General features: G+C 33.9%; 1 protein-coding gene across 1 annotated transcript in view; it reads left to right on the top strand.

Annotated features, from left to right (window-relative positions):
- Positions 1 to 4,649, top strand: part of VWDE (von Willebrand factor D and EGF domains) — an 83,194-nt gene extending 78,545 nt beyond the window's left edge. The window contains 8 exon segments of the mRNA XM_043464242.1: positions 37 to 60; positions 63 to 96; positions 98 to 120; positions 225 to 283; positions 285 to 321; positions 1,191 to 1,286; positions 4,301 to 4,404; positions 4,596 to 4,649. Of these exon segments, the coding sequence (XP_043320177.1) occupies positions 37 to 60; positions 63 to 96; positions 98 to 120; positions 225 to 283; positions 285 to 321; positions 1,191 to 1,286; positions 4,301 to 4,404; positions 4,596 to 4,649 (431 nt within the window).
- The last annotated feature ends 8,452 nt before the right edge of the window (positions 4,650 to 13,101 follow it).

Here is a 13,101-nt window from a genome sequence, read left to right as displayed (position 1 = left end):
ATGATAGTCACAGATTGCTGCAGTGTGTTCTTTCAGCTCTCTGCCAGCCTCCCTGTAAGAATGTGATCACTGCGTGAGAAATAATGTGTGCGCCTGTCACTGGTATGAGATGCCAAAAAAGTAAGACACTACTAAATATGCTTGCCAGCTACAGGTAAAGCAAACATATTAAACAGCAAAACTATTAATATTTAAGGACTAAAATTTCATCCCTTTATCTCCAGGTATCTGTGTTTCCATGTGCATTAATGGAGGAAAGTGTGTGGGACCAAACATTCGCTCTTTGTCCTTCTGGCTGGACAGGGAAACAATGCAACACACATAAGGGAAATAAATACCCTTAACATGCTAAAGTCTACATGGGAACATAAAGCAGGACTTCAGACAAAGAACGTGTTCCTTGTTTTTTGTTTCCTTGCTTTTATTTTTTCTTATTTAGCTCTACTTCAGAATTTATCTTTATTTTTTTTTAGAATTTATCTTTTTATTTCACTCTTCTTCCATTTCCCTGTGAAAGCAATCCTCCTTCCATTGGTTTATTACTGGACTTGCCTAAACTTCTAAATCAAAAAGGTCCTAATTTCCTTACAAAATATGTATGAGCTTTCCTAGGAAATTCTCAATTAGCATCAGTTGCATCAATATTTCACCTTTAAAATTGTTTTCCACAAATGTCTTTTGGAATGTCAACATCAAACTCCTCTGCCTTATGTCAAAATAGATCACATTAATTTTAATTTAAAAAAATAATATATCTTTTTAAAATAGAATAAAATGCCAATTCCTCTGAACTCTTTCTTTCTAATTAGCAGAGGTACAGGGTATCTTGTATTTTCCAGTTTATCCAATACAGTTGCCAGGATAAATGACATGTATTTAAGTCCTGGTCTCAGTTATAAGTAGGAGTCAGGGAAGCTTTAAAAAATTACTGATTTCTTGGCCCCATCTCAGACCAGTTCAGAACCTCCTGAGTAGTTTTATTGCTTTCAATCTAGCTTTTGAGATGATGGGAGTTCTCGTTCAAATGTTTCATTTTTTCCATAAAAGTCTAACAATGGGAAAAAGGGGAAAAATTCCTTAATCATTGATTTTTAACTGTTTCTCTTTTTTCTTTAATGAAAATGTTATCGCTTATGGTAGGATTTGACTAGTAAATTAAGTTTTAAACTTATTTATATTTCTATTTGCAGCAGTCTGCTTTCAGAAGTGTAAAAATGGTGGTGAATGTATCGCTCCCAGCACATGCCATTGTCCTACCACATGGGCAGGAGAACAGTGTCAAATACGTAAACCCACAGAACTCACTTTCTACTCTACGTTCTGAATTTGAATCTACTATAATTATTAAATAAAGTATAGCTTTAAGAGAAATATATACAGAAAAATAAATCCCAGTATGCTGATCCATTAAAGTTTTAGAAATGGAGGGATGTCTTACCCATTTCTATACCTATTTTAAAAAGAATGTATGGTATATTATATTACTGTTTTGTGTAACTTAGAAAGATCCAAAGTACAGTCTGTGGAGTGTCAGTGAATTCCTCTTAGGTGGACTTAAGAAGTTTTTTTTCATTTTAAAAGATCTTTTTCTTCCAGTTTTCTTGCAATATAATTGACATTCTGCACTGTATAAGGTGTACAACATAATGATTTTACTTACATACATTATGAAATGATTACCACAATGTTTAGTGAATATTCATCTCATATAGGTACAACATTAAATAATTTTTTTAAAAAGTATCCTTCCCTTGTGATGAGAACTTTTACTGTCTTATAAGCTTTTGTATATAATGTACAGTGGCGTTAATTATATTTATCATGTTGTACATTTCATCCCCAGTACTTAAGAAGTTTGTAACTTTTGACTGCTTTCCTCCAAGGGGGAATTAGACGAAGAAGGTTTTAATATATTGTTTAAATGTTTTTCTATATTATAGGGTAGATATGTATCTATCATGGAAATCAGAGAAAATATGAAAAAAATTTTTTTAAATAAATTTCTCCAAATTCCATCACCCAGAACTAGTTTATGCCTTGATTTTCTCATGTTAGCTATTTCCACTTTTAGTCATAAAGTTTTACATAGATGGGATCTCATGCTATAGACAAAAATCAAATTTTATGCAATTTTGAAATTTATGTAAACTTAAAATAACATCTTAAAATATTAACAAAGATTGACTTAATGGGAAAAACAGAGAATCTCCTCAAAGTACTTTCAAATGTTTAATACCTACATAATATCAAAACTGGTAATGCAAATGTATTATAAACTGAAATTATACAATTGTAAAATGACTGTACTTTTTTACTAGAAATACCTGCTCTGCTTTTCAGTACGCTTGAACCACACTCATTTCCATTTGTCAGAGATTCTGCATATAATTTTTATGACTCTTAGAGTTTATTTTATTATTAATCACTACTCACTTCTCATTCTAGTAAAATATTTTCAAAGAATTCATTAAGTGCTAGTACTTATGTAAGAAATACCTGCTCAAAAATCAGTAATTCACATTGAAAGTTAGATGTGATAAAATGCTATAAAAAGGAACACTCAACTTCAATTTGGCCTACTCATTCTGGAGAGGGGTTGTGTGGACTATGAGAGAGAATGATGAGATGCTAAAAGCACATTAATGTGGAAATATGCTCCAGTGATTGTGAACTCAGGTACTCTGAGCACAGTCTGAAGATGCGCACCCTGTTTTTGCACCTTGTAGCAACTTTGTGTGAGATTTTAAAAGTCCCCTTCCTCAAAAATGCTTTACTTCTTTCTGTCTGGAAACTTGTCTAAATATTGATGATGTTATTTATACAAGTTGTTTTACTGCCATCTTCTGGAAAAATTGTTGTAATAAGTATTCAAATCTATGACGTCTGCGATATGAACCGTGTTTAGTTAGCTGCGGAACCTTGTCCTGCTGTACACAATAGCTCAGATAAAAACATACCTTTCAATGTTGCATTTATACTAAAGGGAGTATTATTCTTATATAAGCAAGCTTCAAATATGAGCTATTTAAACAGATACTTCTCCCATGAAAAAAACTATTGTATATAATTTTACATTATGCCTATATTTAGTCAGTATTACTTAAAAGTGTTTTGGTGTCCTTAGAAACATAATTTTAAATGCTATATCAAGTTCCATAATATAAATACTGTAATTCACTTGACCTTTCCTCTCATGTTGAACATTTCTCTTATTTACAAACTGTTACTATGATAAGAATTTTTTTCTCTATAGGTGGGTAGGTAGGTAAATGAGGAAGGAAAAAAAAGGACAAAAGATAAACAGATATTGAAATAGATATAAGGTATTTTAAAACTGCATAGGAAGAGATTTTAAACAAGAAATTTCTAGTACAGATAATATGCCTATCTTTAGGAAGCTTCCAACAGAATTGTTTCACATTAAACTTCCATTAGTAGTAAATAAAACTGTCTGTTTCTCCATATGTTGGTCAGTACTGAGTTGCCCCTTTTAAGTCTTTGCTAAAAAAGTTTTATTAAAAAGCAAGTTATGATGGAGAAGGAAATGGCAACCCACTCTAGTACTCTTGCCTGGAAAATCCCATGGACCGAGGAGCCTAGTAGGCTACAGTCCATGGGGTTGCAAAGAGTCAGACATGACTGAGCGACTTTACTTCACTTCATGGCAAAAGACCTTGTGTGAAACATGTTCATCTTAATTTCCATGAAACAACACTCTGCAGTCTAATTAAACTTTTATCTATTGTACATAGAAAAAAAAAAAAAAAAGAATCTGCCTGCCAGTGTAGAGGACATGGGTTCAATCCCTGGTCTGGGAAGATCCCACATACTCGGAGCAACTAAGCCCATGCACCTCAAAAAAGAGTAGCCCTCACTCACTGCAACTAGAGAAAGCACATGCATAGCATCAGCCAAAAAATAAATGATTTTTTTAAAAGGAAAAAAAAATAAAAAGCAAATTATGAATGCTATGTTACTGATTTGAATCTCCTCTCTAAAGAAAACAAAAAGATATGTTTTAAATACTTTAAAATATAGCCAATGAAAATGTTTGCTTTAATAATATCGATATCTTTATGAAACAGTGAAACTGTGGTGTTCAGTTTGGGGGTGTTTGGTCTTTTGATGTCTGCATATGTGGGTGTTTGCACACTGGTTGCAGAAATACAGTAGTGCAATTGGTCATTCAATGATTCTTATGTCTATGTTATAGCCAAGTTGCTGAGTGGCTTCAGGACTTTGGAATTGTCTGAAGCATTTGTGTCAAAAGACAGTAACTGTAAAAACTTGTGTATTACAGCAATTTGCGATCAAAAGTATCTTTATGGAGGCAGATGTGTACTCCCCAACATACGTTCTTGCTGCACTGAGCATTCTGGGGTCAAATGTGAAAAGAAAATAAAGGTATTTTACACTTTAAACAAAGAATATATTAAATATTGACACCTGCCATCAACCGGGATATTCAGTTGATAGATGCAGTAATTTATACCTATTTGTTAATGCTTTTTGTTCTTTTACTTCTAAAATAGAAAATATACAATATTTTATTTTCTTCTAAAACTAGAAATCATATCATTCTTGTGTCATTATAGGGTTATCTTGTTACTCAGAATTTTCATGTGCGCTTATGGAATTTCAGCATGTAGATAACAACCATCAAACATTATATAATATTTCATGACACCAGAGCTGAAAGAGAGCAAATATCTCACAATGTAGATTTAAGACACCAATAATTTATATTTGGTCAAATACTAGCTAAAAAGACCACCTTCACCCTTTAAAAAAATTTTACCACCTTTACATCAGTGAATCACTACTTCACTGATGGGGGGAGGCGTGTTTCTAAACATGTTCAGTGGATCATATGCCACCGAAGCCTTGAATATCCTTGTTCCTTTCCTTGATAATAGTTCTCTCTCTTCATTTGCGTGCATGCATGCCAAGTCGCTTCAGTCCTGTCCTGCTCTTTGTAAACATATGGACTGTAGCCTGCCAGGCTCCTCTGTCCATGAGATTTCTCAGGCAAGAATACTGGAGTGGGTCGCCGTGCCCTCCTCCAGATCTTCCCAACTCAGGGATGCAACTCACATCTACTCAGGGATGCAACTCACATCTCTTGTATCCTCTGCATTGGTAGGCAGGTTCTGTACAACTAGCACCACCTGGGAAGCCCCTCTCTTCATTTACCTGATGTATGTTCAGTTATGTCCTACTCTTTGTGACTCGGTGGACTGTAGCCCGCTAGGTTCCTCTGTCCATGGGATTTTCCAGGCAAGAATAACCGGAGTTGGTTGCCAAAAAGCCATTTCAGGGAAAACAATTTTAAAAACTCTTCATATCATTAGAATTAGGATTTCTTTGTATTTTTAAAATCAAGAAAGCAATAAGACTTTTTTGCTGTTTCTGAAGTTGCCTCCCCCCTACATAAATTATAAGCCAGTGCTATGTAAACATCTATTTTGAAAGTTTCTGTGATCGTATCAGCACTTGTACTATGAAACTGAATTTTTTAGGCCTCCAATCTTAAATTTCTAAATATCACCAGCCAAGATATTTTTTCAGTCCTGATTCCTACACAATCACCAAAAGAAAAGAAAAGAAAAACTGCAGTAGAACTCTCCAAAAATTTCTTAATCTATTAGTTTAGTCGCTAAGTTGTGTCCGACTCTTATGACCCCATAGACTGTAGCCTGCCAGGCTCCTCTGTCCATGGGATTCTCCAAGCAAGAATACTGGAGTGGGTTGCCATTTCCTTCTCCAGGGGATCTTCCCGACCCAGGGATCGAACCCGGGTCTCCTGCACTGCAAGCAGATTCTCTATCAACTGAGCTACAATCTATTAGATTTCCTTTTAAAAAGCAATTATATGCTTTTTAGCACTTTAAAAACCCAAGGGTCTTGAATATCAAAGTACTCTGGAGTATATTGTATTTTGAAAAATGATAGGGAATTTTATTCCTGAAGATACTGAATCAGACTGGCTTGGTGGCAAAGTGGATATGTATGCATATGTTTCTCCTAGCACTTCTGTTCTTCATGGAAGGATACGATCTCCATTTTGAGAAAAACAAGATCATAATAGTATTATGGTTTGAAAACCAGAAAACAAAAGTTACTGAGTAACTATTTGACCAGTTATTATTGAGAAAAATAAATATTTTAATATAAAAGTTTGAGTTTCCTGGATTTGAAGGCAATCTGAATATACTTTATTTGAGATTTTTGTATGGCACAGAAAACCCTATGACCTCAAAAGCTTTCAAGTCCACTTTGACATACTAAACTACTTCTCTATGTTCTATTTTTATGTATTTCTTTACTATCGGAATCCTTCCTCATATGGTAACTAGCAGATCATCATCCCCATTTATATTTCTTAGATCCGTCTGGAACCACATTAAGGAAAGAAAAAACATGAGGTCATGGGGCAAATGAAACAAAAAGAGTTAGCTCAAGGAACACATGTCCTGCTCTACTGTAACCTGCTCTCCCGAGCTCTTACGGATTGCTAGAATTTCAGTGAAACAGACAAAGAATTACTGGCTAGAAAGAAGACATGGAGAAAGAGGAAATGGGGAAGGGAGGTGCTAAAGAGGGTAGTTTGATGAACAGCTTTGAGAGATTTCATAACCTGATGCCTAACTGCCAAGTGTACTTCCTACATCCCTGCCACTTGTTTGCTCTGTGACCTTGGGCAAGGTATTAAACCCTACCCTGAGCCTTAATTATTTTCATCTGTAATATGGAGCTTATATGGGGTTGTCATAGGATTAAATATGTTAAAATATGTGAAGTACCTAGAACAGTGCCTGGTATGTAGAAAACACTATGTAAGTTTGTTGGTGGTTACATTGAATAGAGGTGGAGAAAGAAAAGGATGGACAGAGAGACTTGAGAGGAAATATTGTAATACCTGAATGTCAAAAGTCTTTTCCTGGAAATATAAAAATATTTATTTGGTTTTATTGAGCATGGATATTTCTTGAATATAACCCTTTACCAAGATGGAATCATATACAATTGTATGCAAGCTCCATTAAGTCACAAGTGTTTTGACATTTAAATATGATCTTGATTAGATCTCAATTTTGTGACAGCAGTTCTTAGTCTCTAGTGCTTTATGTCAGGAGGAAGAAGGTAGCAAATAATGAGTCAGAATCACCTAGTTTTCTGATATTCTTTGAAACTTGATTTCCCCCTTTCTACTGCAGGTCAAACATCATTGAGTAATATCAAGTACAAGAATAGACATTTTTATTCAAAAGAAGTTGAAGTTAACTATTAATACTTGAAGTTTATTTGAACATCATTTTTAAAGCTCTTTTAAAGAACGAAGAAACTAATAAATACAGACTGGTCTTAGTTGTCATTGTTAGAGAAAAGGAAAGGAGAAATCCAGATAATCAAAATTTTACTTTGACATGTCATTTGTTATTAACATATTGAAATGATGTTTCTGACAGTCACAATATTTAATAAACTGAATATTTTCCCTGTCTTTACTGTGATAGTGTCTTTATCATCTGGGACCAGTCAGCATCACAGAAGGCATCTGACATATCCAGATATAAAGTGTTAATGCAAAATTAGGAACTCTCAGGACTGTTGGAAGAGCCTTGGTGGGCATGGGGGAGGCTAGGGAAGAGGTCAGGAAAGCAGCTGCTGAAAGTCAGAGAAATTGAGAATGAAGATGTCACTTTAATTCCAATCATCTAGCAGCAAACACCCTTGAAAAAAAATAGTGGCTTTCTATTCTTGTCCAGCTTCTAACTCTCTGGAAGGCTCTTTTCTTTGGTGAACTATAACCCAGAACCACACAGAGAAGGGGTTCTGGAAAATGTAGCTCCTAGCCTTAGGAAGAAGTGACAGTGATGCCAAGGGAACAAAAGTGAGCTCACACGGGACACATTGAAAGCTCTGCATCTTAATGCTTTGGACTATATTCTGGAGGTAAAGCTATTACCTTTCAGTGATAAAATATCATGTTTAGTTTGGTCTGTTTATTTTTCATCTCTACTCTTTCTGCTGCTCTGATGTGTACCATTTCTGAAGAGCAGGGGAAGAAATAATGGAATTTGGAGTTTTAAAAGACTCACTTGGTCACTGTGTTTCTGTGAAAAGGTCTTCTATTCATCCATTCTTTTCAGTACCATGATCTATTTTGATGCAGAAATGAGAGAAACTGTCACAAAATCAAATCCACCTATAAATATCAAAAGAGATTTGAATACTTCATAAAAGAAAATTAGATTGACATGACTGTTAAAGAAGTGGGAATGTAAACAAAGGACATACAAACAACTGAAAGCTCTATTTCAGAGATGCGAATAATTATACATTAACTAGAGTTATAACACTTCTTTTTCTCTATTATATTTGACCTGAAACTTTTCATTATCTTTTTCAAAAAACATTTCAATTTGAACATGCCTATTTTAAATCATATGAGTTTACAAAAGTCATTTTGTTGTTTTAAATGTAAAGACTAAGCATTCCTAGGCCATGTCTAAAATTACAAGACAAAGTAAGACATTGTTAGAATAAAATTATTGCCCAACTTTGATAAGAATCTTTTTAAGTAATAGCATTCAGTGTCAGAATTAAAGAGATTTTATCATTTCATCTTTGCTGAAAGGTAGTTTTAAAGAATCATTTAAGAGACTATAACATGTTTTACTATGTCTTATTTTATTGCCAAAAGTATAGACGTACAAATGCAAAATAAACCTTTAATAATTTGTATGTGGTTAAATTTGTAATCTGTTGTGAAAATAAGTGCTAGGAAGACAAAAGTACTTTAGATGAAAGTGAATAATTTTTTTAAGTTAATAACTAGAATTAAAATCCCTACAGAAGCTGCCGTATGAAACAGCTGTAATTTTTGTATCTGCTTCTGCCTCCTTTGCTCGGTATACAGCATTGCAATTTTATCAGTAACGCTACTAAGCTGATCTTCAATGTATACTTTTTATTGTTAAAAAGTTATAATAGTTCAAGGATTTATCCTGAAATACCTAAGCCAGGATTTTAAAATCTTCATAAACGTTCTCTAGATCCACACCAAGACTCTCAAGCTGCAATTAAAATATTAATCAGTAGACTATGCATTTATAATAGATTTAATGGACCCGTATAGGCTAATAATGAAGAAATGCTATGGTTTACAGCTTGCAGATTTTATATAAAAGCACTCCTTATGAAAGCTAATGACTCATGCAAATGGAAGTAATGTTTTAGAAATATAATGTGAATTTTGAAAAGCAAGTAATTTGATAAATTTATGGAGAAGTAATTTAAGTTTTTCTTATTTCTTGGTTATATTTTCACATCTATTAACTTCAAAAATCTTTTATCCAAAATCTATTTGGAAAATATTTTGAAGATAATGAGTGTTTGAAAATTTAAGCAAAAGTACTTCAACAAGTGTAACTTTCAGTGTTTATGTCATCTTCCAAAAAAGAATTCTGATCTTAAACCTTGTTTAATATGCTTGGCTATTTTGTGTTTATTCATGTTAACACTTAAGTGAAATCTTTGAATTATCAAATATTCTTAACCTTTCTTTGACCCTCTAGAGTTGGGGAGACCTGGGCTTAATTCAACCCCAAATCTTCATGCCACCTTTTCCCAGTTATGTGGAATTGCACAAAGAGCTTCTATATTTAATTCCTTCATCTGTAAGATAGGGACAAATAATTCTCATTTCAGAGATCAGCTGGATAATTTTTAATTTAAAATGAGATAATTATAAATAATTTTTCACAATGTCATCTAATAAATGCCCAACATATGAGTGCTATTATATATTTTTGTTGCTAAAAATGAATTAGTGGGACCACTAAGCTGAGGAAAAGATGACAGACTCCTCTATTTGGGTTTTAGGTTTTCCAATGATTATTGTATATTGGTTTTTCTTGTTCCTGACTAAAGAGTTTACTTTTAAAAAGCACTGATTAAACAATATGTTAGTCAAAAGCAAGATAAAATAAGTGAATGTAAATTTTCAATCAACTCTGGCATACAGTTATTTAAAATTGAGGACAGTCTTGTCCATCAATGTGAAAACAAACTTAACCTTAGCTGTCAATCTTTTAAAAATGTTGTAACTGCCAGATGGAATTAGCAGTTTCACCTGCAGATGGTGCTAGATCCTCAGTTCCTAGGTAACACACATGCAATGCAAAACGACCACTGGGTAAGACAGCATATTAAACATTTAATGCAGACATGACATATTTCAAAACTAAATTTCTTCGCTAACACAGCATCGGTCTTTCTTGTGACCTAGACATCTGTTACACCTGGTGATTAATCAATAATCAATAATTTCAGCCACTTGGCTGACTGCAGTTAACAATTCCCACTGTGCTAGCAAGGGATGAATTCCATTTGAAGATTTAGTGACAATCTATATGAGATTTAAATTGCTGTGAGAATTATTAGGGTAAGCAGAAAACCTTTGTTTTTCATACATACACTGAACTTGGAAAAGTCTAGCAATGAAAATGGCCAGTACTTTCAGATATTTCAAAGTTATAATTTTTTTCTCCTATTACTGACAAATAATCACAAGTCCCATATGTGGTACACCCTGAGAGAAAAAAAGGCTTTGTAAAGGATGATGGTTTCCTGAATATACTCCTTCTTTGCACTATAATTTTATCTGAAGTAAGTAGGTTCCCCCCAGCTATATGCCTTACATATGACAATACCTGGAAAATCTTTGACTTGAGAGACTAGAAACTTGAGAAAAGTATTAAGACTTACTGGACACAAACAGTATAGTGAAAATAATTCCGCTTTATTTCCCAATTCCCTCAGATAGAAAGATAAATAGATCATATAGTGTGTGTGTGTGTGTGTGTATCTCACTGATTCTGATATCACATGTAAATCTTGCTCACCAAGTAACTGTGGTCCTTGCTAATGTGACCAAGAGATACTGTTAGGATCTAGTTTAGATTCTCATTCTAAGATCTCAGGATCTTCATCTGTATTTTCTTTACTGCTTTGGATCAATTCTGCCTGAGCTGAGATGTTCTCTCTTGGTTGAGGGCTCTGATTATGAATCAAAGGAAATTCTTAGGGTTTGTGTTTCCATGGCTCCAGGTTGTGTTTTTAGCCATCAAGACCTGCCATTCTTTTCTAAGGACGATCTTGGTGATACCCACTATGTTAGTTTATGGAGACGGCAGCTGCAAGGTGCTTCATCCCCCTACTCTGACCCCCTTTGTTGCCATAACAGTGTCTTCTGCTGATGCATTCTCACCGATGACTTGCAATTCCTGAGGACTCCAGAAATAAACAGGACTTTTTTTCAAATTCTTTTTTGTGACAGTAGTCAATTCTTCCTTTGGAGCTGACCTGAAACCTATCTCCCCATATTCAAGATTCAAGCCATTTTCATTGTAATGTCATCATCAATATACCCTGCCTGCAGCATTACAAGTGAAATAAATTAAGCATCAGAAATGCTATGGATAGTCTGATCCCTTCATTTTCTACACAGTGGCCTGCAAAGAAGGGTACAATGGTTCAAACCAAGAAAAAACCACAAAGCAGTAGCAGAACTTGGTAAAAAAAAAAAAAAAAACTGGGGCAACTTATCATAGCATGCGTATCATGTTTCACATGAGTGATAGAAAAATATTCTGAAAAATATTTTAGTTTTCTTTTTCTCCCCAGAAAAGAAGAAACAGCTGTAGGAAATGGAAATTGACCTTACCAGAAATAAAACTTCAATTGCTCATTTTGAGGGTTGGCATACGGCTGTGGGCTTGGCTCTGCAGAGCAAAAGTGGGATTTTTCTAGAGCCATATGGTTGGAATCAAGAAGGGCAATGAGTGAAAGCAGACAGAAGGCAGTTTACGGGTAATGACAAAGTCCTAAAGCCTAATATATTCTAGAATGTTTCCAATCTTAGATTCACACTGAAAAGGAGGGGGCTGCCAAGAGATGCACTGAGGTGTTTTTCTCCTGAAATGAGAAAACAAGGATCCCAGACTGTACTACCTGTCAGCTCTGCTTAGATGACCTTACCTTCCAGTTACTGTTAAACCAAATGATTAAGAGAAATGTCCTGTTTCTAATTGTTTTGAACATCATGATAGTCTTCCAAACCAGTATCTATTGAGTTTCCACAGAAACAGAAAATTCCTTCATTAACCCATTCAGGCAGGTTGATAACAGGCTCTGCCAGTCTATATTACTAAGCACTAACTAACCTAGTGAGGCAACTGACTACAAAGAGAGCTGTTTCATTCCCCATCCCTCAGAGAAAACTAAACTGCCAGCACGGTTGAAACCATGATGGATAAGCAGTTTGTAACTTCTGACAGAACTCTTGTGCTGAAAATACGTATGTGAGATTTTAACTAATTAGGCCTCAAGCTCTTTGTAAAAGCCACATTGCAATTAATTAAGATGCTACTTGTTATTTTTCAAAAAGCAAATTCTTTATCATAATTCACAAAAGTGTCAAAAGAAGAGTATACATTCTAACACTACCATATTATAATTTTTAATGCTAAAACAGATAAAATATTTAAGACAAACATTATTTTTAAGCTGTTCATTTGACTTAAAATTGACATATTGTTATGAATACTTTAGCTAACATGTAATTATAATTGAGTTAACAAATGAAAATTAAAATCAAGATTTGTAACATCTCATTGAGATCCAAATTTAAAAAATTATCACATACACTTTTAAGAGCAGAGCTACGATATGGGAGCTGTCAGTGGAAATCTTGACAGTTACAGCCAATTAAGAGAGTACATAAAATTTTTAAATAATAACCTCTGTCTTGCATATAGAGTTATTTAATAATATTTCAAGTGATCATCAATAGAAAAAGTTATTATATATTTAGCTATGAAATTTCTATAGACCATATGAAACAGTGAGTCATGCAGAACTTAATCTTACATTTTTGAAAGATGGCTATGTTATATTAAATGAAAAATATGAAAAGGCAAACTTTTAGAAAATCCTATTATACTCATTTTAAAATGTGTTTGCATGCACATATGTTTTTAATAAAATTTCTATGAAGACATATAAATTTTTTTTAATTGGTTACCTTAAGAAAGT

Source organism: Cervus canadensis, chromosome 3 (genome assembly GCF_019320065.1).
Source record: "Cervus canadensis isolate Bull #8, Minnesota chromosome 3, ASM1932006v1, whole genome shotgun sequence".
NCBI classification, from domain to species: domain Eukaryota; kingdom Metazoa; phylum Chordata; class Mammalia; order Artiodactyla; family Cervidae; genus Cervus; species Cervus canadensis.
This window is presented reverse-complemented; position numbering and strand designations above follow the sequence as displayed.